The 26,331-nt window shown below is 38.8% G+C and overlaps 2 protein-coding genes and 1 long non-coding RNA gene across 3 annotated transcripts; 1 reads left to right on the forward strand and 2 right to left on the reverse strand.

Annotated features, from left to right (window-relative positions):
- Positions 1 to 86: 86 nt before the first annotated feature.
- On the reverse strand, positions 87 to 3,449 carry LOC147789644 (uncharacterized). The gene is made up of 2 exons (XR_015411440.1): positions 1,924 to 3,449; positions 87 to 1,845 (listed from the first exon to the last, which is right to left on the reverse strand). It is a non-coding gene; the product is annotated as an uncharacterized LOC147789644 (long non-coding RNA).
- Positions 3,450 to 4,136: 687 nt separating this feature from the next.
- On the reverse strand, positions 4,137 to 4,793 carry LOC147789645 (uncharacterized). Its single transcript, XM_087116941.1, has one exon. The coding sequence runs from the start codon at positions 4,791 to 4,793 to the stop codon at positions 4,137 to 4,139; it is 657 nt and encodes a 218-aa protein (XP_086973067.1).
- Positions 4,794 to 15,747: 10,954 nt separating this feature from the next.
- LOC111808688 (bidirectional sugar transporter SWEET3b-like) lies at positions 15,748 to 18,759 on the forward strand. Its single transcript, XM_023694830.2, has 6 exons — positions 15,748 to 15,853; positions 15,943 to 15,979; positions 16,787 to 17,009; positions 17,569 to 17,730; positions 17,865 to 17,984; positions 18,390 to 18,759. Exons 1-6 carry the CDS (start codon positions 15,811 to 15,813, stop codon positions 18,579 to 18,581), a joined length of 777 nt encoding a protein of 258 aa, XP_023550598.2. The 5' UTR covers positions 15,748 to 15,810; the 3' UTR covers positions 18,582 to 18,759.
- Positions 18,760 to 26,331: the final 7,572 nt, after the last annotated feature.

Raw genomic sequence — 26,331 nt, forward strand, 5'->3', positions numbered from 1 at the left:
TTCGAGGCTTCGAAAAACCGAATCGTGAGTAAAAAGATGAAATCGAAAACAAACAAAAAAAAAAGAAAAGAAAAGAAAAAGGAGAGTGAAATAAAAAGATAAAATCAAATAAAATTAAAATATTTCAAAAGAGGATTTAAGTTTATAAAAAGGAAATAAAATACAAATATAAAAGGAATTCACAAAAGACTCCAAAAGATCGAAAAGGGACTGACGCTCCGGAACGACCCCCTCTGTGACCGCACAGCTCTCCAACGCTCCTCCACCTCGACCAGCACCTGACAAAAAGGAAGGTAAAAAGGAATGAGTATAAAAATTATACTTAGTAAGCCACCTACTTGTAGGCTCTCTTCGCATCCGAATTTAACAGGTTCCAACGGTTTCCTAATTCAGTTCTAGGACACCTAGTTCTAATCTTAGCCCCTTGAAGCTTGCCCCTTGGGTTTCACCGGTGCATCGTCCTCTCATTAATCGCCTAGAGGTTCCTTACGAGCTAATATGGTCGGTATCTCTCTATGAGGTGCTACCTCTACATGGCTATCTGGGACTACATGGTACCTAGCCTAGGGGTGTGCTGAATACCCCTACGCCCATATAGTCCCCCTATGGGGGGCGCGACCCAACCCGTTCCCATGCAGCTAATGGGCTGTACGACGTGGGGACACATTTCCCATGCGAAATGGCTAAGAGCAGTAAGGACTGATCAGGGACCCTTGGTCCTCCCACGAAGCTATAGATACTGTTCTCACGCTAGCAATCTATGAACACTCCGAGGTACCTTCTTGCCGTGGTAAACCGTTAAGTTCCTAGGGGAAAATTAAGTCTGGCTGGAGCGACATATCGCTCCTAACAGTAATTTCCTAAGCTTATCATAGAAATGGGCCCTAGCAATTAATAGAGTGTGCATGCAACCATCTTCTAACATCATACCATATAATTCATGCAAACTAGGCATACCGGCTCAACAGGGCGATGACCTCCATCAAGCACCTAGAGCACGAAGTTCGCGCTCAATGGGGCGAATTCGTCCATCAAGCACCCGGAACACGGAATACACAATTCCAACATAAATTAAATGCATGCATACATACAGCGGGAACTTAAAAGCATACAAGCAACACTCAGATAATACACCCAATACACTCATAGCAATCAATCCGGCTAATATTTTACAACGAGAGCTAATCTGAAGCAAAATTACTAGCATGCATGCAATCCAAACGAATCATACAAGTATTTCTTCCTAAATACCGGGTGGTGACTTATTTGGTTGACACGTGCCCTTTTTGCTAGCGTTTCTTTGCCCGTGAGGTGTCTAAAAATACTCATTTCTTTAAATTAGGTCCCTATTCACGTAAAAACAATATTAGAACTTGAACCGGGACAAAAATCGGGCAAACAGAAAGCAATCGGGCCAAATTGGCCGTTCCACGCGCGCTCACGCGCCAGCAGCAGGCGACACGTGTCGACGCCTCGCTGGAGCTGCGTTGCTCCAGCCGATGGTCGATGCGTGTCCGGCGCCTATCGCCGCTCGCCGGCCGCCCTTTTTTTTTTTTTTTTTTTTCTTTCTTCTTTCTTCTCTGTCCTCTAAAAACCGAAACACAGTCCCCTTTTTTGATTTTCATATCTTTCGATCCGTAGATCGGATCGATATGATTCCTTCGGCAAAGTTCTAGATCGTGTTACGGGCTACGCCCTAGTATTTTTTTTTGTAATTTTTGCTTGACTATCGGACGAGTTAAGAATGTCGGAAGTTTGCTCGCCGTTCTCGGACGACTCTCGGATCTCCGCCTTCGGGTTGAGGTCTCGGCCAAACTTCTTAAAAGATCCTGTAGAGAGTTGTTCCTAAATGAATGTATCAAGATTTCAGATCTTGATTCACAAAGGAAAATCGTAGATCTGAGAAAACGTTCAAGATCTTACCTCGCGGGTTTTTCTGATTTTTTGATAGAAAATGGGACTCCGGCCACGCACATTCTCTTTTCCCTTCCAAGAAAGGCTCCTTGCATCATGATCTTGACCGGAGTAGACTCCGACGGTAGTTTTTGATGAGTCTTCCGGCCGTTCATTCTTCCTCCTCTCTCTAGGTTATCTCTAACCCTTTTCTCTCACTATTTTTCTTTTGCAGGACGGTTGATAGGGTTTCATTTGGACCCCTCAAGTGGTTGGAGGGGCAACTTACCTATTTGCCCCTCTCTCGACTTTTCCTATATATATATTTTTTTCTATTTCTATTTCTCTTTCTTCGGGTATTACAAGAGCTGAAAACAAAAGATCGCGGCGGTGCGAAAGACGATGGCGATAGTCGTGAGGTAGTGAAAATTGTTGGAAATGAGGTGATGCGCAGCGGATGTGGCGAAATCCTGATAGCAGAGATGAGAAAATCGAAGAAAGATTAACAACCGAATAACAGAAAGCCTGAGCTCGAAGAGAGAGAGCACCAACTGAAAGGCAATTCGAGGAAGAAAGAAAAAAGAGGATGAAAATGGAAGAAGAAAAGAAAGAGTTAGAAATAAAGGTTGAAAGGTTAGAGAAGGAAATTGCTGAGCTGAGTGAGAGTTCCTCCTATCTCAAACAGGAGAAGGAAGAGAATGGACAGGTAATCTCTGAACTTGTGATGAAAGTTGAAGAAGTGAAGAGAATGGACAGGTAATCTCTGAACTTGTGATGAAAGTGGAAGAAGTGAAGAGAATGGACAGGTAATCTCTGGACTTGTGATGAAAGTTGAAGAAGTGAAGAAGGTGTGAAGAAAGAGAATGACTTGTTAATGGAGATTGATGCTCTAGTGGACGAGCTAGCGAGGGAGGAGAAAGATATAGAGATGTTGACTCAACAAAGAGACTCACTCGACGTGAACCTGAATCAAGTCTAACAGGAGTCAATGAATCTACGACACACGATTTAGACACTCACTCGTGATAATGCCGAAATGGAGGAAGCAAAAATGAAAGCTGAAAATGTCGTTGTGAACTTGCGAATGGAATTGAGTAAACTGAACAGAGCTATGACGTCTGAATCGAGCGTGGCTGAGAACGGGAGAAATGAGAAGTTGGTATCTCAAATGGGCTGTTCTCGAGAAGCTCCAAATGAAGTCTCATCAGAAAAGGACAAGCTCAGTTTGCCGCTCGAGGACAAGGAGGGAAAATTGAAGAAACTACGACTGAGTTCGAGAAAATGAAAGTGGCCCATGTGGAATCATTGAACAGAGTATTTAAGTTTATGGGGGAGTTTTGTTGGGAATAAGCTTAAATGAAGAAAGAGTAGTTTTTTATTTTGTTAATTTTAGTAAGGTTTTTGAAATTTGAGTGGTAGAGAAGAAAAGGCCCAAGAAAAAAAAAAATGAAGGAATCATCTTAGGAGAGAGTAAGTTATGAGACAGTCAATTTTAGATTTGAAAACCTATCAATTAATAGGTTTTCCATTGTACAAGGTAGACTGAGCAAGAGTTAACACAGTGTAATAGAAAAGGGTTTTTCAGAATTTCTTTTGTCTCCTTGTCTCTCTCCTCTCGACATCTCCTTCACGTCTTGTGAGTGTTATTTTCACAAGTTAGTTTCAGAGTGAGCGTTTATTTCTACAAATTGGTATCGGAGCGGATTATTATTTTCTAAAAATTGGTATCAAAGCGAATTTTATTTCAACAAATTATTTGTAGAAATAAACGCTCGCTCTGAAACTAACTTGTTAAAATAACACTCACGAAGTTGTGAAGGAGATATCGAGAGTGGAGAGACAATAAGACAAAAGAAATTATGAAAAACCATTTTCTATTAAACTGTACTCTCTTGCTCTCTCATTTTTACCATGGAAACCTATTAATTTATAGGTTTTCTAAAATCTAAGCTATCCCATACCCCACTCTCTCCTAAAATCATTGTTGGCCCTTCATTTTTCTTTGGCCTCACTTCTCACGACTCAACTTTCAAAAACCTTATTAAAATTAACAAAATTAAAACTATTTTTTTTTTTTTTTTTTTTTTTTTTAAAGTTTATTTCCAACAAAACTCCCGTATGCTCTATTTTATGATTCCACCTAAGCCACTTTCGTTTTCTCGACCTCACTCATGATTTCTTCAATTTCTTCAATTTCCTCGCCATCGTCTTTCGCACCGCCGCGTTCTTTTGTTTTCAGCTCTTCATTTTTGGGCCATCAAGAGAATGCCTCTGTTTGTTGCGTCATCCAAGGCTAGGTTGATCGTTTCTTCCATCTTTTCCTCGGCTCGACAATCTCTTGCATAGTGACCAATTCTGCCACAATTGTAACATTTGCCAGAGTTACAATTATTTGCATAGTGGCCATATTTTTGAATTTGTAACACGACGTTGAAATTATATCCCTGACCGCGTCCTTGATTGCATCCTCTTCCACGCCAATTTGCTTTGCTCGATAGTCTCTTCTCCTTATAATTTTCTTCATAACTGTTGCCTTGACTACCTCGACCATTCTTGCGACTTCCACGACCTTTACCTTGAACATTTTGAGAGTAGAGTACCTTTTCATCCTTTATTGATGCCTTAGTTTGAAGCGCTTGGTCGAGTGTCTCCTCCTTCTTCTTCTTACGTTGTTCATGTGCCTCGAGAGAACCAGCAAGCTCATCGACCGTGAACGTCGCTAGGTCCTTTGACTCTTCTATGGCACATACAACATTCTTGAAGTTGTCTGTTAACGACCTCAAGATCTTCTCCACAACCCGCGTCTCGGGTAACATTTCTCTGTTTCGATTTAGTTGATTTGCCACGGTCTGTACGCGCGTGATGTAGTCAGATACGTTTTCTGACTCCTTCATCTTCATGCTCTCCAACTCGCCACGCAAGTCTGGAGACGCGCCTGCTTGACTCGGTCGGTTCCTTTGAACACTTTTTCTAAAGTGTCCCACGCTTCTTTTGAATTAGTTGCCTTGACAATCTTCTCAAAGCCCGACTCGTCAACAACCCGGAATAACATGTATAATGCTGCCTTATCCTTTGATCGTAATTCTTTTAACGCCTTGTTTGGGTCGCTGTATATCCCGTGGTATCCTTCGGTTCTTCGAAACCTTCTTCGACCACCTCCCATGCGTCTTGAGAACCGATAAGAGCTTTTATTTGGATGCTCCAATTCTCGTAGTTCGTCTTCGTCAATCGTGGTAGCGACATTTGTCCCATCATGTTCGCCATCGGCTCTGATACCAATTGTCACGGTCCTACATTTTTACCGTGCGGCGTCGTGATCTTGACACGCTCACGACCAGCCTTAAGGGAAACTAAGCCTCATATATATTTTTCGCCCCGACTTTGTGGCTTCGTCGGACCTTAAGCGAGGTTTGTCTTCGCCAATTGAACACTGCTTGTGCGGAATTCAAGCTTGTTCAACCACACACGCCGCCTGCGCGTGCATGTTCAATTGTCTGCGACACATCCGACTTGCCTCTACACTAGGCCAAGTCATTCGGCTCGACCTTGCCTCTGCTTGGGCCAAGATCTCTCAATGCAACGTCGCATCTCATCTTGTCATCTCGATCCCCATCGACGGGGTCCATATGTCTTGACGCCATCCCGAATCTCGGGATGTCGTCGGCCATCATAACTCGCTTGGTCATGCCATTGAGAATGGGCCCGCGTGTCTTTTATCTCATCGAGACTTCCCAAACATCCAACCATTCGGGTTCTATTGAGGCATTGGCCCTCCCGTACCCATGTCGAGTCATTTACGGATATCGTACCGGATAGCGGGTGTATGTAGCAATCCCTAACACGCGAGCTAGGGCGTAATACCGACACACCCGTGTCGTCCGGTACTGTCCTTCAAAAACCTATTTCAAAGGAAGTCGCCCGAGACACTCGTCTCGGCACGCTCGCCCACACTGTGACACACCTATGTGCCACAGGGTAGCTCACTTAGGCCACAGGGCCCATGGGTGGTGGAGAGCTAACACCATGGTACCCCCAATAGTACAGTTTGAGCCATTTTCAATCTTTCAGGCGTTGACATGATTTTGGTGAACGGTGATATGGTGTCGTGCATTGTCGTCCGGTGTCCGATTGACACCAAACTTGACGAGCATTCATATTTCATATGGACGGACTTAACTCCTGAACTGCATGCCCAAATTTCTTCCGAAACCCCGACTTGTGAGGTTAAGGCCTGGGGCCCTACCCAGCCCTTCAACAAGCCTATCTTTGCCCTTCATGTCTTTGCCCTTCATGTCTATTCAATGTCTTTGTCTTGCTTATGTCTCAACTTGTCTTCAATGCCCACTTCGCGTGGTGGTGTGTTAGATGATGCATCGTCCTCCTCGATCGCATCGTGGCACTCTTCTATATTGGCCCGCATGTGGCCAGATGTGCATCTCTTGAGGGACGCCGCTTTGTTTGTCATGACGTGAGGGTCACAACCTATTCTCTTCATAGTATGGTTGTGACATTCTCCCCCACTTAACTTAGTCATCGTCATCGATGACTTACTCGGGGCACAATCGTATTGCAGATTATGACATTCTCCCCCACTTAATTTAGTCATCGTCCTCGATGACTTTCTCGGGGCGCATTCGCCCTACTGATAGTGAAATTCTCCCCCACTCAACCTTGGCATCATCCCGATGACGATCCGAACTCTCTGACTGTTGTCGACTCGACTTGCTGTTATTGGTTGTGTTTCAGAAAAGTATAAAATTATTAAGCACCTGACTATCTTTTGTCATAATGCTCATCTTGTTGACGTCTTCCGTCAGCTTGGGGACAAGTTCGAGTAGATGCTTCTGACTTCTCTTTTGTCATATGGCACCACATTGTGACCCTTGACTTGGTCAGTTGTTGGGTGAACTTGCCTCAACTTTGGCTTGGCACTACTCTTGGCCAATCTGCATACTTTCTGAGTGACCCATAACGGTACACCCCGCGGGGTGTGTCTCGCAAGCCAACCACGATATTACTCTTCGCGGCACCAACTATTATGGGAGCGGAGTCTAGACGGCTTGTTGTTGACTTGTTGTAAAACAAACATGCTTCAGACGGATACGAAAATTTGTGCACACTATCTACAGGCTATCCCCCTTTGGACCTATTTCTGTTGTTCGCCCATGTTGGACTCGGCCACTTAGACTCGCAACGTAGACGTGGCTATTCAGGGTTTGCCATAGCTGTGGTTAGGCTGACTCTCTCTGCAGACACTCACTAGACGACTATGGACTTAAAAGGGCACTTTGCCCTGTTGTGGCTAACTTGGCCTCAATGTGTGTATCCTCTGAATTGCACAAGGTGGGCTCCTAAGCCCGACCATGACATCTTCTCTTCGCAGCCACTTCTTCTATTGAGTCAAGTAAAAACTTTTTCGCAGCCGCTTCAGTTGTTGGCACTACCCTTCAGCCAACACTTTGTATTTTGCCACCTTCGTGTGGCTATTGCTGCACTTGAACTTCTCAAGATCTTCTCGCAACTTCACTTCTCTATGTTCACGTCCAGCTTGATGCTCACTTCTCGAGCGGATACTGGTCTCGACATCTCGTGGAGTCATCCACCTTAGGCACAAGGTGGTGACTCAAGGAATACACGTGTGCTCGCATGTTAGAGTACCTTTACGGGGTGAGAGACATTGATTCAGCTCTCCCCCACTCGAACTCGCCTGCCTCTTTGCAGCAAGGTCGTCCTCCCATAAGGACTTACATTGTACTCAACTTTCGCACTTGGCCGACATTTGTCTTTTCTCGTCTCTCAGCTTCTCTGCTTGTAACCACTAACACTATTCCTCTTATGTGAATGGTTCTTTGAAAGGCACCGACATGGTGCACTTACTGTTTCATTTGCCTTGCCAACTTCTGAACTACAAGCACTTGGCAAATGAGCTTGGTTTTGTTTGACGGGTAGATCTCCCCATAATGAAGTGTCGACACACGACACTAATGAACTTCGGGTAGTCTTGGCTTTAACCCCCAACTGATTCTAATTCTGACCGGCAACTGTCCTGCCCACTCTGGCACTCTTGACACACTTGCAAGGTCTTCAATCAACTCTTGGGTTCATTACTCTTGACTCTTGACTGTCGCGGAGTTTGCGAGACTTGTATGACTCAACAGATGAGGTACACCTTGTATGTCTTCTGGCAGATGCTGAAAATATCAGCTTTGAAAAGGCGGTGCGAAACACGAAGTGGCAAACTGCCATGGATGAGGAGATTAAAGCGATTCATCGCAACAACACATGGGAAGTGACAGAATTACCGGAAGGAAGTCAGCCCATAGGTGTGAAGTGGGTATTCAAGAAAAAGATAAATGCTAAAGGCGAGATTGAGCGGTACAAGGCGCGACTTGTTGCAAAGGGATACAAGCAAAATGCGGGAATCGACTATGACGAAATGTTTGCTCCCGTCGCTAGAATGGAGACAATCCGATTGATCATTTCCCAAGCAGTCCAATTCAAATGGCCAATTTTTCAAATGGATATCAGTTAGCATTTTTTAATGGTGTGCTTGAAGAAGAAGTATACCTCGAACAACCTTCCAGGTACATGAAAATTGGAGAAGAGAAGAAGGTACTAAAATTGAAGAAAGCACTTTACGGGTTGAAACAAGCACCGCGAGCATGGAATACTCGTATCGACACATACTTCAAGGAGAACGGGTACAAGCAATGTCCTCACGAACATTTACTTTATACAAAGAAGAGTGGAGGTAATGTGATACTTGTCGCTCTCCATGTCGATGACCTCATCTTCTCAGGCAACAATGATGAAATGATAGAATAGTTCAAAAGTACAATGACGTGAGAATTTGAGATGACAGACTTGGCTTGTTGAAGTTTTTTCTCAGTTTAAAGGTTAAACAAGGAGAAACATGTAATTTTATATCACAGGAGAAATATGCAAAGGAGATTTTGGAGAAGTACAAGATGGAAAATTGCAACCCGGTATCAACACCAATGGAACCAGGTGCAAAGCTCTCAAAGTACGATGAAGGAGAACGAGTAGATGCAAATAGGTACCGGAGCTTGGTGGGAAGCCTTCACTATCTTACATGCACAAGGTCAGATCTTTCATTAAGTGTCGACATAATAAGTCGGTTCATGGAGGAGCCAATTTATTCACATTGGAAGGTGCTGAAGCAAGTCCTACGACACGTCCAAGGAACGATGTCACTTGGGTTATTCTACTAAAAAATAGAAGATTACAAGTTAGTCGGTTACTCTGACAGTGATTGGTGCGGAGACATATACGTTTGGAAAAGTACATCGGGTTATGTATTCTTCATGGGGAACACAACATTTACTTGGCTTTCAAAGAAACAACCAATCGTGACACTCTCGACGTGTGAAGCTGAGTATGTAGCAGCATCTTGGTGTGTGTGTCACGCAATATGGCTTAGAAATTTGTTGAGTACGATGGAGCTAAAGCAACGAGGTGCAATCGTAATACAAGTTGACAACAAATCAGCAATTGAGTTGGTAAGAACACAGTGAACCATGAAAGAAGCAAACACATTAATATTCGATTTCATTTTATCCGTGATCATGTGAAGGAAGGAAACGTAGAATTGCTGCATGTGGCAAGTCAGAATCAAGTTGCGGACATCTTTACAAAACTGCTACCGAAACTACTTTTCGACAAATACAAGAAGATGATTGGCATGACAGACGTCAGGAGCATTTAAGTTGATGGGGGGAGTTTTGCTGAGTCAGGAACATTTAAGTTGATGGGGGAGTTTTGTTGGGAATAAACTTAAATGAAAGAATAAAGGTAGTTTTTTTTATTTGGTTAATTTTAATAAGGTTTTTGAAATTGAGTAGTAGGAAGGATGATGCCAAAGAAAAAAAATGAAGGGCCAAGAATCCTTTTAGGAGAGAGTGGGTTATGAGAGTGGGTTATGGGATAAAAACCTATAAATTAATACGTTTTCCATTGTAAAAAGCAGAGCAAGAGAGAGCAAAAGTTATCGAGTTAGAGAGCAAAAGTTACCGAGTTAAAAAGTACAGTATAATAGAAAAGGGCTTTTCAAAATTTCTTTTGTCTACTTGTCTTTTTCCTTTCGACATCTCCTTCACCATCTAGTGAGTGTTATTTTAACAAGTTAGTTTCAGAGCAAGCGTTTATCTACTTGTCTCTTTTCTCTCGACATCTCCTTCACCATCTAGTTAACAAGTTAGTTTCAGAGCAAGCGTTTATTTCTACACATTAGTATCAGATCAAATTTTATTTCAACAATTATATATTTTTTCAGATTCACTTCGTTTCATTAATATTCTTAAATGAATGAAAAAAAAAATTGTAAAAAAGTATTCTTAGGACAAAAAGTAATATGATCAAAATTGTTATTACCTTGTTTAAAGTATACTCATGAATTTTGAAAAATTACGATTACGGGTTAGTTGGTGAACTCCTAACCATCTCCATATAGTAGTAGAATAATTTATTAGACCTTTACAAACAATAGAGTATTATAAGGTTTGGTATAGAAAGTAGTCCAATTTTGTTGCTTGCTTTGTCAGAATCGGCTTCTTAGTTCAAATTGTCCTTCTCTCATGTCTGATGTTTCATGAAACTCTTTAAATAGGTCTTAAATGAAGAGAAATGTGAGAACGAGAAATGTGAGAACTAGCGAAAATAGATAAAAAAAATTGGGTCAAGCTAGGGGGTGTACATTCAACTCGACAATCCGGACCAACCCAATCTGAACTATAAGGATTGGGTTGGGTTAGATTAGCATTTTGGGTAGGGTTGGGTTCATTTTTTTGAACCCAAATTAAATCGGTTCGGTTTCGGTTTCGGGTTCGTGGATAAAATCTTCGAGTTGACCCGAGCCAAATAAAAATATATAATTTATGTTAAGAATTTTTTTTTGTATTAATAGGTTTGCTAGAGTGGTACCTCGGCCTCTTTAAGGACATCCATGCCAGAATTCGATGCTAGGCATATATGTATTATTTTGTTTAATTTCTTTTATATTATTTTACAATTTTCACGGGTTGTTTTTTTATTGATTTTTTTGTATCAATAAGTATAGATTGATTTGTGTTTGTGAACTTTTAGTATATTTTTATCTAAAATTGTATCTTAATAATTATAAATTATGGATAAATAAAACTTTAATTTTTTTTTTTGACAACTCGACAACCCAATCTGAACTTAATCCGAAAATAGAAGGTTGAGTTGAGTTGTGAAAATTTTCGAGTTGGTTTGGGTTACCAATCCAAACAACCCGAACTTTTGGTTTGGGTTACCAATCCAAACAACCCGAACTTTTGGATTGGATAAAAAAAGTCTCACAACCCAACCCAACGGAGCATGTACACCCCTAGATCAAGCTAACTCAAAATTGGTTATCTCGTCTTCCAAAAGGCACGGTGTGGACAGCTCTAGCAATTGATTTATTCTTACTTGGTTTCTTCTCCAAAAATAGACAAACATAGTGGTGCAAGAATCATCCACGATTGTGCAATATGCTAAAGCAATTTAAGAGAAGAAAACTCAATAATTCATACCTTTTCTCATGTTTTTCTCCCAATCTTTCCATTTTTTATCTTTCAAACTCTCTTTTGATCATTTTTTTACCACAAGAAAAACAAATGGAGACCTAACGTTTCATTTTACCTAACCATTTTTATACAACAGGGTTATAAAAATTCACGAGAAGTAATCGGGCGTAATGTCTGAGCCAATTAACATTTAGCTAATAAGCCCTTGGATATTGATGTTCCACAAACGGTACTTCCTGATAATATATGTGAAGCAGTTGTTCAAATTCCTTATGATATGCAACTGAAACGGTTTGAATGTGGGGATTGTTATTATTTTACCAGAAGGGTTTGAATTAACCCCGATCGTATTTCTCCCGAGATTAAAGAAAAGATGAGCAATCTGTCTTTTTAAAACTATCGTCCCACTAAAAAAATATTCTTCCATTTGTGGATGTCGTCTCAACCTAATTCTCGCAAATCCCTCGACCTCTTCCTCTTTTATCACTTCTCTCCATTTCCTCAACTTTTTCGTCTATTTTCTTTCGTTAATAATATTCTAAACCCACCATTTCCAACCTTCAAGAAAGAAAAAAGAATAATGAAAAAAGACTTCTTAATCAACCTCTACTTCCGACCTAAATCACTAACCAAATCTCAACTTTGTAACCCGATCTCAACCAGAAAAACTAGATCAACATCGACTCATAAAATTTAGGGACGTCGACTTAGGCCAAGAAAGGAATTGAATTTCTATCGGAATGTCTTAGGTTAAGTTGGATGAATTGTCTGTTGATAATGACAGGTATCATGTGACTTATTTACGTGTTATTTCTTGTATAATGTGTTTATGAAATTTTATGATGCATGTGCTTCTAGTATGTTAATCCATGTATGTTATGATACCGTGTTCACGTTATGCTCTATGAGACACTTGATGAATCATGTATGATAAGAATGAATGATATGTCATGCACATTTATATATGTGTCATAGAAAGTATGATGTAAGTCACAAGCATAGAATACTTCTCCAATATATTTTGTACAGACGCATACATCATGATATGATACGTGCTCTTTTCTTTCTATAGCGTATGCTAGACCATAGTCAAGTCGAAGAGTACGCATACAAGCTCTGTGATCATGCATGTGTGCGTGAACCATATGTAGAGAAGTATTATACACCCAACTCCACCCGAAAAAAGAAAATAAAGTCTAAGGAAAGTAGTTACAAAAAGTAGGTTCTACTGTGAACCATGATTGCATTTTTCGATCCCAACAGTGTGCTACCTAACTAAGTATTTTTAAATACTCAAACCACGTTTAACATTTTTTCAACTAACGCAAGGGCTCTATGTACAGACAATGACGTTGGCTAAGAAGGCCATGGAATCGACTCACAATAGTTAGATTTTCATATTTAAGTTGTTGTCTTTATGTTTGGATAGAGACATTGTCGAACATTTTTGGGTGAATTTTCTCTTTCTAATAATTTGAGAATCATGCACGTTAATTACTTCCATAATCGTTATTAATTTTTGTTAAAGAAAGTTCTAGAAGAAGAATTATTTTTCCTAGCTCTTCAATTACCTTCAAGTATCCGTGCAATGGAGCTAGCGTACTAAGCGGGTTCCATTGCTCTGTCTTGTTTCGATGAAGAGAAACAACTACGCAAGTAAGGAGAGGTAAACGAATGCTCTTCGAATTGGTATCTAAACCTAGTAAGTTCCTACCACCTATGCTGCTTCCCCTGCTGCCACTAACGAAGAAACGTTCTCTATCTCTATAAAGTGAACATCCCGGCTCTCTAAGATTTGCTTAGTCTCGGGATTCTAAAGTCTATTAAATACTATAAGGAAGACCCAACGTCCAGCTATACAAACAGATGAAGGTACTACAACTCCTTAATTAAGTAGAAAATCACACGTTCAGCAAGTTCACTATATTTACCACTCATGTCTCACCAATAAAATTTCGATAAATTGCTAGAATTCGAACAACCACACGTTTCGAGAGAGATAATTATTATTTTTTAAATCTAATTATTAACACTATATCATTTTTCAATGGGATATTTTGAGGCATTTTGCTTCAACTCACTATGAGTTGTTTGATTCTCCATCATTCAAAAGCAAGAACTATTAGGATTCCACCCAACAAATTCTTCCCTTCACTTGGAGAAATTCTATATATATATATATATATATTCCAATTGAATAATACCCGACCACAATTTTATTAGTTTAGACATATATATCTTTGACCAACAAGACAAAAAGTCAAGATTTTCGACCGTACAAGTTGTTCAACTTAAAATGAATATATATACATATAATTTAATGTCAGGCAGGCATCGTTATGAACATAATTTAACAAATTAAGACATATATTCTCAACTGTCACTGTCATGACACATGTGTAATTAAAAAGAATAAAAATAAAAATAAAACTAAAAATATTGATGCCAATGAATACGTCATAGGGATGGTTTAATAGTTCTACATCGAGAATAGTTTCGATCTATCTTATCATGTCGTCTTTTAAAAAAAAAAAACTAAAATTAGAAGAATTTTTATATGTATTTTGAAAATAAAAAAATAAAAATAAATGTTTTTGTTAATCAAATGGACCTATTTATTTTAATCCATTCAACGAAATAAGAAATTGTTAATAAATTTATTTTATTTTTAAATGGGATCAGCAGATATGAGTTGTTGGACCAATTGATACTTTATGAACGTATATATTTCAAAGAAAATATGAGCATAGCTGAACTGTTCGGACGATGCTCATTTATAAAAAAAATTAAAAAAAGTTTATATATAATTTTAAAAGGAAAAAAAAGAAAAAAAAGACATGCTTCAACCATTTGCAAATATGCTATTCTTGTGAATTATTCATTTAGTTGAACATTGATTAAATATGAAACATCAATTTGAAGAACATTTAAAGGTAATGTGTTAATGAACCATTTGTTAATCAATATCAAATATACTTCAACAGTTGTGGAATTATTCTCCCAAGACTCTTATATTGTTGTATTTTTCTTATTAATTTAAAATTATAAAAGTTAATTTTATGTTCGTGTTTTCAAATTTTAAATTAGTTTTTAGTTCATTGGACTGTAAAATAGATAGAGAACCACAATTTTCTTGTATCTCTACGATAATATAATGTTATTTTTTATTGGACTTGTACTCGCATGGTTTTACTTGCTATTCTGGTCTCTTATATAATATATATATACATGTATTTTGAATTTTAGTCGTTTTTATTTAAAAAATATATATTTTCTTTCCAAGGTTGTAATATTACCGTTCAATCAACATAAACAGTTTCTAAAGTATCATTGAAGCAGAAATCAGAAATCGATTTAAATTTCTGATGAAAACCAGAATCTAAAATGGTGTTGAGTTGACCTGAAATGAAAATTGGGACCCGAATATAGTCGGACTAGTTTCATGTCTTAATTTATATTCAACATTCTAACTTATTTGTAAAGTTTTGGCCGAGAATGGCTAAGCTAGATACCGAAACAATTGAGGTTTTAACTATCCTAGAAAAAAATGCTTCTAATTTGAGAAGATTTGTCAACAAATTAGCACGTTTATTTTAAAGTACCACTTAATAATAAATTAACAGCTTCTTCTTCGATAACTTTTCTTAAAAACAAAAGTAAAATCTTACTCTTGTGTGCTCAGAATGACCATGTAGAACTGAATTTTTGAACAATTTAATAGTCGAAGCATTATCTCACGTTAGCTTTGTTCCTTCTAGTTGAGAATGGCCCATCCTTTTATAGTTGATAAAGTGGATCATAGACGGTTTACCAGACGACCAAACTACTCCTCATTCACTCATCATAAACACAGGCCTGAAGTCCTCCTATTATTTTCTACGTCTCTAGCATAGTCACCATTAGTAAATCAAATTAATTCACCAACTCTTCTCTTTCTATAAAATACACCATAATTTACTGTATCTTTTAAGTATGTTAAACCTTAATAGAATTATTGATATGGGATCAGAATTATTGATATGGAATCAGATATTTTAGAAGAGGAGTGAGAGATGAAAGGAGAGGTAGTTCGTTATTTTGTTTTTTTACGGTTGTGTACACAAGTGATCTGAATACACAGACCAAAATGATATTTTAGTCTAAATAATTTTTCGATATTGGAAGAAAAAGTAATGCCACTAGCTAGTGAATGTAACACTAAATAAATAAGGGAATAAAAAAGGAAATCTAGAATAGTGTTTTATATTCCTTCAACTCTCTATTTAAACATCCATTGCAAAACAATGTGTTTGAGTTCAAATTAATTAGCTCTCTCTTGTTCTCGACACAAAACAAAACAAAATTACCTTAAAATAAAATAAAAAACATCATGGGATCTCTGTGTCCCATTCGCATGGCTGTTGGAGTGATTGGTATTTTCTAGTTTTATTTTTGTATTTCAATTCATTCTCATGTTCTAAGTTATTATTAATTATATCAATGAGTTTCCTCGTTTTTGCAGGAAATGTTGCTTCTTTGCTGCTTTATACCGTGCCCATGTAATCAAATTTTTCCAGCTTTCCTTTCTTCTTATTATTAATTCATCGTCTTTCAACAATTGTGTTCTAAGATGGGTTGTAGAAATGTTGTGAGATTCCATGTCGATTGGAGAGATGAACGAGTATCAACAGGATATTGGGTTTTGAATGGGGATTATGAGATCCCGCATCGATTGAAGAGAGGCTCGAGTGCGAGTAAAGATGCTGGGACCTTAAATGAGGTGGATTGTGAGATCCCATATTGGTTGGAAAAGAGAACCAAACATTCTTTATAAGGGTGTGTAAACCTCTCCCTAGCCGACGCGTTTTAAAAACTTGTCAACTTCTCCCTACTTGATAGTTATATGCAGTAAGCTGTTTGTTGTTGCATTTTGCTTACATTCCCATACAACACCAATTTTAATTTCTCAAATCTTACTTTCAAAACTCTCTTTCGCAATCTCTCTGCTCCCGTTTTCTAAAACTTTCTTTTTGAACTGGGGCCAGAGGCTCGAGCATACGTCGCTTGGCCGTAGGCGACCCAAGAACGAATACGCTTAACTCACTTGTTGCTGAGAAGTGAGTGCCGCACAATCGCACGAGGAAAAACTCAAAAGGGAAAACTCAAATAAGACAATATTTGCTAGTAGTGAGCTTGAGCTACCACAGTACCAATTCCAAGTGGGATGAGAAATCCCTGTTTAAACGAGAAATGGGGAGCAGGGAATTGGAGTAATGTTATCGTTTTTACAAATCATTCGATCACAATTTCAAAAACAAAAACGAACCTCGATTTTTAAATTTTGAAATTGTATTGTGTATATGTAGATTGACATTTTGGAGGGTTATAATGAAGAAGAGCACAGAGGAGTTTTCATGTGTTCCATACATGGTTGCTCTAATGAACTGTCTTCTTTACACTTGGTATGGTTTACCAGTTGTAAGCAAAGGATGGGAGAACTTCCCTGTTGTCACCATTAATGGCCTCGGAATCCTTCTCGAGTTCTCCTTCATCTTCATCTACTTCTCGTTTGCCTCGTCTCGAGCAAAGGCAAGTTCGCCAACCCACTCCCTTTTTACATCCCGTTTCATAAACATTTTACTTTTTCGTTTTATCCAAACATATCATTCATTTGTTCGAGATTTATTTCTTTTTTCTTTTCGGCATCCACGCATGCCAAAGATATGCTTTTAGTGCCTACGTTTGAGTTTATTTTTATTCTTATTCGGTCTCTCGTATTTTATAATTTTTATTTAGTTATCGTTGTTATCCTTAGATTATCTTTATATATGGACAGAAACAGTCTATCATCAATCGAAAAATTTAATATACATTATCCTTTTTAAAATTTGAATAAAAGATAATTGAAAGCAAAAGATTCAAAAACTTTTTAATTGATTCGTTACCCAATATCTATAGGTATTTGACAAGTCTCTTTCACGTCTCTATATTACATCTTTTCAAATCATTATCAAAATCACGATTTTCGATATTCTAAAGACATAATGTGAATGGAATAATGAATATCATGTTAAGTGATCGATCGACCCGAATAATAATAATAATAATGTATAATTTGTGGTAAAAGATTTGAAAATAATGTGTGCAGAAGAAGGTGGTTTTGGGATTGGTGGGAGTTCTTACAGTGTTCTTCTGTGTGGGAATGATCTCTGCTTTTGTTCTTCATACTCATCATCTTCGTAAGCTCTTTGTGGGATGCATTGGCCTTGTTGCTTCTGTGGCCATGTATGCCTCTCCATTGGTAGCCATGGTAAGCTAGCGCTCGTTCGGTCATGTTCTCGTTTTTAGTTCTCTAAACGTTTATATTTAAATTAAACTTTTGTTCGTTCGGTGATGAACAAAAGTTTAGTTCATTACAAATGATCTTCTTTCTATGTCTTGTAGAATCAAGTGATAAAGACGAAGAGTGTCGAGTTTATGCCATTTTATTTGTCGTTATTTTCGTTCTTTGCAAGTTCCTTATGGCTGGCTTACGGACTCCTTAGCCATGATATCTTCCTTGCGGTTCGTTCTCGCTAAAACCCTTTTTGATAACTATTAAGTATTTTGTTTTGAAAATTAAGTTCATAAACTTACTTTTAACTATAATTTTCGAGACCGTTAATGGGTTGAGTTGGATTAGGCTGACATTTCTTAGACTCAATTTAATGATTTGAATTATAAATTTTTTTGACCCGAATAACCAATCCAACCAAACTATAAATTTTTTAGATTGGAATGGTTAAAGTTGGTTGGGTCATTTATCCAATCTTTTTTTAATAAAAGTAAAATGTTAATTCGTAAAACATTTATTTACTTATTTTTCAAACCTTTAATTAAAATGTACGGTTCTAATTTTAAAGAAACTCATGAGTCAACACGATTCCGATCCAAATTAACATGTGAAAGTTTGAATTAAATAATTTGCAGTCTCCAAATCTAGTGGGAAGCCCATTGGGATTGCTTCAACTTGTGCTGTATTGCATCTATAGGAACAAGGAACATCAACAAGAAGCTGTGAAGAAGGAGAAAGAAGGTTGTGTAGAGCCTATGCCCAATTGGGACATCCAAAAGAACAATAATCAACATCAAATTCCACACCAAAATAGCTCCCAAGTTTAGTACACCAATCCTATATGATACGAACATTTTGAGCTATTTCACGAGTTAAAATATTATGTATGGCAATGAAAACGTTCATGATCGAGTGTCACTGTTAAGGACAAAATTTACTAATTCAACTACTAAAAATGTGTAGTATATTCGATTTGCATGTCAAATAACTCATTTCAAAGACAACATTCAACAACCTATCATGTGTCACGGTCATGCTTATTCAGGACGTGTTGCATGTGACTACATATCTATTTCAGATTCTTTTACTTGTTTTCATGATTATAATTTATGTATGACTCATCGTTAAAATCATGTCTACAGACATGCCAAAGACAATTTGCCTTAAAATGAACTATCGAGGACCCATATTATCATTGTTTCTTATTACGTGCTAGCTTATAACATTATTTTCTCAAATTGCTTTTTAAACGTTTTCCAAAACTTTCTCTAATACCGTTTTCTAAAACTATTTTCTAAGAGTCCATACTAACTATGACTCAAGTTTTAGTTGGTTGACTTACTTAAGGACGAGAGTAAGTGTCGCACAATCACATTGAGAGTCTTTGTGATGTCTCACATTGGTTGGGGAGGAGAACAAACCACCATTTATAAGGGTGTGGAAACCTTCCCCTAGCATACGCGTTTTAAAGCCTTGAGGCTATTATCGGTGGATCTGGGTCGTTACAAATGGTATCAGAGCCAAACACCGGATGATGTAGTCACTGGATGATGTGCCAACTTTCTCGCTGTTCCCCAAAGGGGGGTAGCACGAGGCGGTGTACCAATAAGGATGCTGGGCCCCAAAGGGAGGTGGATTTGGGCGGTCCCACATCGATTGGAGGAAGGAAAGAGTGCCAGCAAGGATGCTGGGTCTTAAAGGGGGGTGGATTGTGATTTCCCACATTAGTTGGGGAGGAGAACAAACCACCATTTTGATGCTGGGTCTTGAACTGGGTGGATTGTGATGTAACCACCATTTTAAAGCCTTGAGGGTAAGCGCAAAAGGGAAAGCCCAGAGAGGGAAAGAGTGTCAGCAAGGATGTTGGGTCTTGAAGTGGGGTGGATTGTGATGTCCCACATTGGTTGGGGAGGAGAACAAACCGCCCGAAAGGGAGTCTTGAAGTGGGGTGGATTGTAATGTCCCACATTGGTTAGGGAGGAGAACAAACCACCCGAAAGGGAAAGCCCAAAGAGGGAAAGAGTGGGTGGATTGTGATGTCCCACATTGGTTGGGGAGGAGAACAAACGGCCCGAAAGAAAAAGCCCAAAGAGGGAAAGAGTGCCAGCAAGGATGCTGGGTCTTGAAGGGGGGTGGATTGTGACCTCCTACATTGGTTGTGAGGAGAACAAACCACCATTTTAAAGCCTTGAGGGCAAGCCCGAAAGGGAAAGCCCAAAGAGGACAATATCGGATGGATCTGGGCCATATTGGTTGGGAGGAGAACAAACCACCCTTTTAAAGCCTTGAGGGCTAAAGGGAAAGCCCAAAGAGGACAATATCTGATGGATCTGGGCCATCTGGGCCGTTACACTCTTGAAAGAATGCGAGTGTGACACCATGCACCAAATAGTATGCTTTCTAAGACTCTTAGTTCCTTTTTTTTTTCTTTTTTCTTTTTACATTTTAATATCCACGATGAAGGAAGAGAGATTAGAGGAACAGTCAACTACACCACTAGCCTACATCATTTGATCAGTTGGGTCGGTATTTCGGTGTCGTTTGATCACCCTACTCAAACTAACCATAAGTTCCATCTGCATCTTGATCTAGGATTACTAACCATTTCAACTTCATGTTCTCAATGAGATTCCTAGAATATTTGTCTAAAAATGGTAAAAAATTTACTACATAAGATCTTGGAGATCCTGTGATTAAATTTGAGAATTTCCGGATTTAAGGATCAAGCAAGATCAGTTGTATTGCTAGAATGTTTTGTAGATTTATGTCCAATATTTTTCCCTCTTTTCTCATTGTTGATATATTTTCTTACTCGTATATAAATGAAAAGAAAAACATTAATGAATGAAATTCAAATAGAGTAGCGGAAACACCAACCTTTTGAGTAAAACAATGCATATTACCCTCGACTTTGGCCAACAGATAAAGGCACTCGTTCCCTTCACCAATTGATGTGGAATCCCCAATCCACCCCCTTTTAGTACCCAGCGTCCTTGCTGGTATACTGCCTCGTGTCCACCCCCTTCAGGGCTTAGCTTTCTCGCTGGCACATCGCCTAGTGTCTAATTCTGATATCATTTCCGCTACTCTATTGTTTTACCCACCACTAGCATATATTGTCCTTTTTAGGTTCTCCCTTTTGGACTTGCTCTCAAGATTTTTAAAACACATCTACTAGGGAGAGGTTTCCACACCCTTATAAAGAATGTTTCGTTCTCCTCCCCAACTGATGTGAGATCTCACACTCAACATCCTCATACTCAAATTGAGCTATAGAATTTATACGGATAGGATGAGACCTATCTTCTAGAGAGAAAACATGAATTCTATTGACTACACCTTTGAGGCTCACAACTTCTATGTTCGACATTTGAGGATTCTATTGACATGACTAAGTTAAGGGCATGACTCTGATACCATGTTAGGAATCACAACTCTCCGCAATGGTATGATATTGTCCACTTTGAGCATAAGCTCTCATGACTTTACTTTGGGCTTCCCCAAAAAACCTCATGCCAATGAAGATGTATTCCTTACTTATAAACCCATGATCATTCCCTAAATTAGCCAACGTGTGACTCCCTACCAACAATCTTGAACAATGTACACCCTGAATTAGCACAAATACTCAACAAAGTAGAAAAAGTCATCTCATTTAATTTTACATTACTGCAATGCATCCGTGATGCCAGATTGAGAGCTTCACTGTACTGTCCTAATTTGGAGTATTCAGAAATCATGATATTCCATGAGACGACACTTCTTACTGGCATTTCAGTGAACAGAGTTATTGTCTTCCACTTTCTTCCTTCTTCAAAAGCTTCTCCAATATTGTTTCAAATACGAGTGGATGCTTGTGTGTTAATTGTTGAGGATTATTGGGAGTGAGTCTCACGTTGGTTAATTTAGTGGAAGATCATGGGTTTATAAGTGAGGAAAACTATCTCCACTGGTATGAGGCCTTTTGGGGAAGCCCAAAGCAAAGCCATGAGAGCTTATGCTCAAAGTGGACAATATCATACCATTGTGGAGACCAATCGAGAAGAGACTTACAAAACGATAGAATTTACAAAACGGTAGAAACTACTACCAAATTTCTTTTCCTTCAAGACTTTCTCTCTAATGAAATGGTAGTGTACCTCCACATGCTTTGTTCTAGCATGAAACACCGAATTTTCTGCTAGGAGAATCGCAGATTGGTTGTTGCAATGAAGTGGTATGAGATAGTCATTTTTCTGGTGCCAATCTTCAATCAAAAGTTTTAACCATGTATTTTCCTGAGCTACTTCAGTTGCTGCTCTGTACTCTACTTCTCTAGTTGACAATGATATTGTTGGTTGTCTTTTGTTACACAAAAAAATTGTTCTCGAACAGAGCTTGAACACATACCCAGTGATTGATCTTCGGGTATCGTGGTCTCCTTTGACATATCTCAAGATCCGTCGAGCCGCATCCAAATGAGGCTTCTTCGGACTTTGCATATATTGACTAATAACTCCAACTTCATTTTCGAGTTTCTTTGGTTGGTCCATGTAGAACTCTCTGCTTAACTCACTGTTCAGGAAAGCATTCTTCATATCCATTTGTCATAATTTCCACTCTTTATTTACCACAAGTACTGGAGGAACTTTATGATAGTTATCTTCGCCACTGCACAAAACGTTTCATCATAGTTTAGTTCATATTCTTGAGAGAACCCTCGAGCTACATATTGAGTCTTGTATCTTTCGATTGATTCATCCGAGAGACACATTATTTTGTAAGCCCACTTGTAAGAGATGAGTTTGGTATCTCTTGGTCTTGGCACTAATTCTCAAGTTTGATCTTGTTCCAGGGCTATAATTTCTTCCTCCATCGCTTTCTACCCAGCTGAGTTTTGTGATGCTTTTTCATGTCTCTGGCTCATTAACTTCGTCTTCTATAGTAACTATATCGACATACTTTGGATTTGGCTTCTGGATTCTTTCTGAACGTCTAATTCATTGAGGTGTCATTTCTTTTACACTAGATTTGCTTGGTTGAGTTACTTCTTGCTCACCAACACTAGTGTCACTTGAATCTCCAGGCACATCAGCACTTAAGCAAATGTGTGCAGTTTGCTCCCCCGTCTTATGTGGAATTTCTTCAATTTGCTCCCCCATCTTCCGTGGAAGAATTTCTTCAATTTTCTCTTCGGTCAAAAGAATTTCTTCAATTTGCTCAGGTCTGGTAATACTTCCTTCTCTAAGGGTCACCCCGCTTCCATTGCACCACTCTGATCGTCAATCATATGGTTTGAGCATCCTGAATCAATGATCCAATCATTCTCATAATTGATATGGTCTCCATCATCGCCATGAGTGCTTGTTCATCTTCTTCTTTGGCATACAGTACCTCTGCTTTGATACCACTTATTGACTTCTAGCAATTGAGAGGAAAACGGACGTAGTAAAAAACGGCTGAAGAAAATAACGAAAAACATAGGGAGAGAATATTTGCGTTGAAGACCCGATCGATTTTATTTCTCATTAGTTGAGATATTTAAATAAAAAATTACATCTAAAATAGAAAGATGTGGGAAACTTAATTCAGGCGCTTCCACTCGTGTACTTCCCACTCACCTTAATTGTGTGGGTTTTGTTGTAAATTGTCATAAGGTCCTATTCATTAGGACTGATTAGTCCTATTCTTTGGGACTTTAAGTTTCTTTATGCTTATATTTTTAAGTTCAACCATGATTGTAAAGGCTATATAATGCCATGCTTAGAATTAATAAAATAGCACTTGAGATCCAATTGTTTATGTTCTCCACTCTAACAATCTGCTGCTTAACTTATCAAGTTTTGTGTGTCACATTGTATTTCTTGAGTGACATATTGGTGAGAGTCTTTGTAGTGTGATAGTGAGGTATTCACTTGTAACACTTTGTTTATTAGTGATTGGCTGCTACCCGTGGATGTAGGGGAACTTCTTCTCTCCAAACCACGTAAATATCTTGGTGTCGCTTTGTGTAATTCCGTTCATTGGTGTTGTGAGTACATTTGTTTCACTTTCGGTGCACAACAAGTGGTATCAGAGCCTGATTGTGGTATTTGGGGTATTGTGAAAGTTTTGGCCTCATTGACTACTAGACGTGCTCACAATCATGCTTATTTTCTTGAAAATCAATTTTCAAGAATGGTGCTTTTTAGTTACATCCAGATTAATTATTGCAAATGGCAGAATCATCTGGAATTAAATCACGGTGTGGATCGAGATTGTTGAGTTCCAATCTCAAAGTAGAGAAATTTGATGGAACCAATAATTTTGGTGTTTGGCGAGGCGAAGTTAGCGATTTGCTGGTCATGCAAGATCTTGATGCTTCTCTCCAAGAGGAGATGCTTGCAGACATGACAGATGCCGAATGGACAAAATTAAATCGACAAGCTTCTGGAATTATAAGATCCTGTCTTGGCAAGGATCAGAAATATCCATTTATGAAGGTTACCATGGCGAAAGAACTATGAGACAAGCTTGAGGCGAAATATATGGTGAAAGAACTATGGGACAAGCTTGAGGCGAAATATATGGTGAAAGAACTATGGGACAAGCTTGAGGCGAAATATATGAAGAAGAGTGTGGAAAATAAACTCTATTTGAAGAAGAAACTCTTCCGTTTTGACTATAAGAAATGTATTTCAATGGCTGAGCATTTGGATAATTTTAACAAAATCATCACTGATTGGCTCAATCTAGATGTTACAATTAATGACGAAGACAAGGCGTTGTTGTTGTTGAATTCTTTGTCGGAATCCTACGAGTTTTTAGTAACCACCTTACTACATGGACTCACTGATCTTGTTTTCGAAGATGTTTCAAATGCCTTAATGAATAATGAGGTGCGAAAGAAGGAAAAGGAGACAGATCAAGACTCTAGCACAAATGTTCTCACTGCTCGTGGAAGGACTTCTACTTGGAAAAAGAGTGAATGTGGAAAGTCCCGATCAAAGTCGAGAGGAAAAAGAGTGAACGTGGAAAGTCCCGATCAAAGTCGAGAGGTAGATCTGATAATTGGAGAAAACTTGATAAAAATGAGTGTGCATATTGTCGATAGAAAGGCCATTGGACGAAACATTGCCCGATCTTAAAAGAGAAGGGGTCGAAGTCCAACGTGGTTAGAGATGACGACACTGATACAGATAATGCCTTGACGATCTCTTTATCAGTCTGCCAAACCAGTGAATGGATTCTTGATTCTGGGTGCTCCTATCATATGTGTCCCAACAGAGAGATGTTTTTGGACTTCAAAGAGTTCAATGGTGGAGTTGTCTATATGGGCAATGATAATACTTGCAAGATGATGGGAATCGGCTCAGTACAAATCAAGATGTTTGATGGGGTTATACGAAAATCAATGATGTGAGGTATGTCCCTGACTTGAGAAAAATTTGATTTCCCTTGGCGTTTTGGATGCGAGTGGTTATTGCATCATTTTGGAAGGAGGGAATTTGAAAGTAGCTCGTGGAGTTTTGGTGGCAATTAAAGGAACTTGAAGAGGTAGCATATACTACCTCAACGGAACCACAATAATTGGGCATGCTGCTGTGGCAAATTCGAAAGAACAAGACATATCGAAATTATGGCACATGAGACTTGGGCATGCTGGTGAGAAGGCACTTCAGACATTGGTGAACCAAGGAGTCCTTGGTGTCACAACTGTTAAAATTGATTTCTGTGAACATTGTATATTTGGTAAACAAAAAAAATGTGAAGTTTGGTACAGCTATACACCAAACAAAGGGCATTTTGGATTATGTTCACACTGATGTATGGGGTCCCACGAAGAATGTCTGATTGGGAGGAAAGAGGTGTTTGTCACCTTTATTGATGACTACTCGAGGAGAGTTTGGATGTATCCCACGAGGCACAAAAACGAGGTTCTCCAAATCTTCCTAGAGTGGAAGAAAATGGTAGAGAATCAGACGGACAAGAAAATCAAAAAGCTGAGATCAGACAACGGTGGAGAATATACTTATGATCCATTCCTTAAAGTATGCCGAGATGAAGGGATTGTTTGACACTTCACTGTTCCTGGTAAGCCACAACAAAATAGAGTTGCTGAGAGAATGAACCAGACATTAATAGAGAAGGTTCGATGCATATTGTCTCAAGCAGGATTGAGTAAGGCATTTTGGGCTGAGGCTCTCAGTTATGCAGTTCACTTGGTGAATCGTTTATCTGTTTCTGGAAATAGTGGGAAAACTCCGCTTCAGGTATGGTCAGGTACTACTGTTAGTGATTATGATAAATTGCATGTGTTTGGGTGTCCTGCTTATTATCATGTGACAGACTCAAAGTTGAATCCTAGAGCAAAGATGTAAAGGGCTATAGGTTATGGTGTCCAGAAACAAGTAAGATTGTTCATAGTCGAGATGTGACATTCGATGAGTCTGGAATGTTTTTGCAGAAAATTGAAAATAATGACGAGGCATTGAAGCAGGTGGAGAAGGTGGTGTTCTCTCCTGATATGGTTGCTCCTACTAAAGAACCTATTGATCAGGTAGATAATAACTCTGATGTCTTACAAAAGGAGGAGCAAAGCCTTGTAAATGAAAGAGT

This window comes from Cucurbita pepo, chromosome 13 (assembly GCF_057944985.1).
Source record: "Cucurbita pepo subsp. pepo isolate OVF chromosome 13, ASM5794498v1, whole genome shotgun sequence".
Taxonomy (NCBI): Eukaryota; Viridiplantae; Streptophyta; class Magnoliopsida; order Cucurbitales; family Cucurbitaceae; genus Cucurbita; species Cucurbita pepo.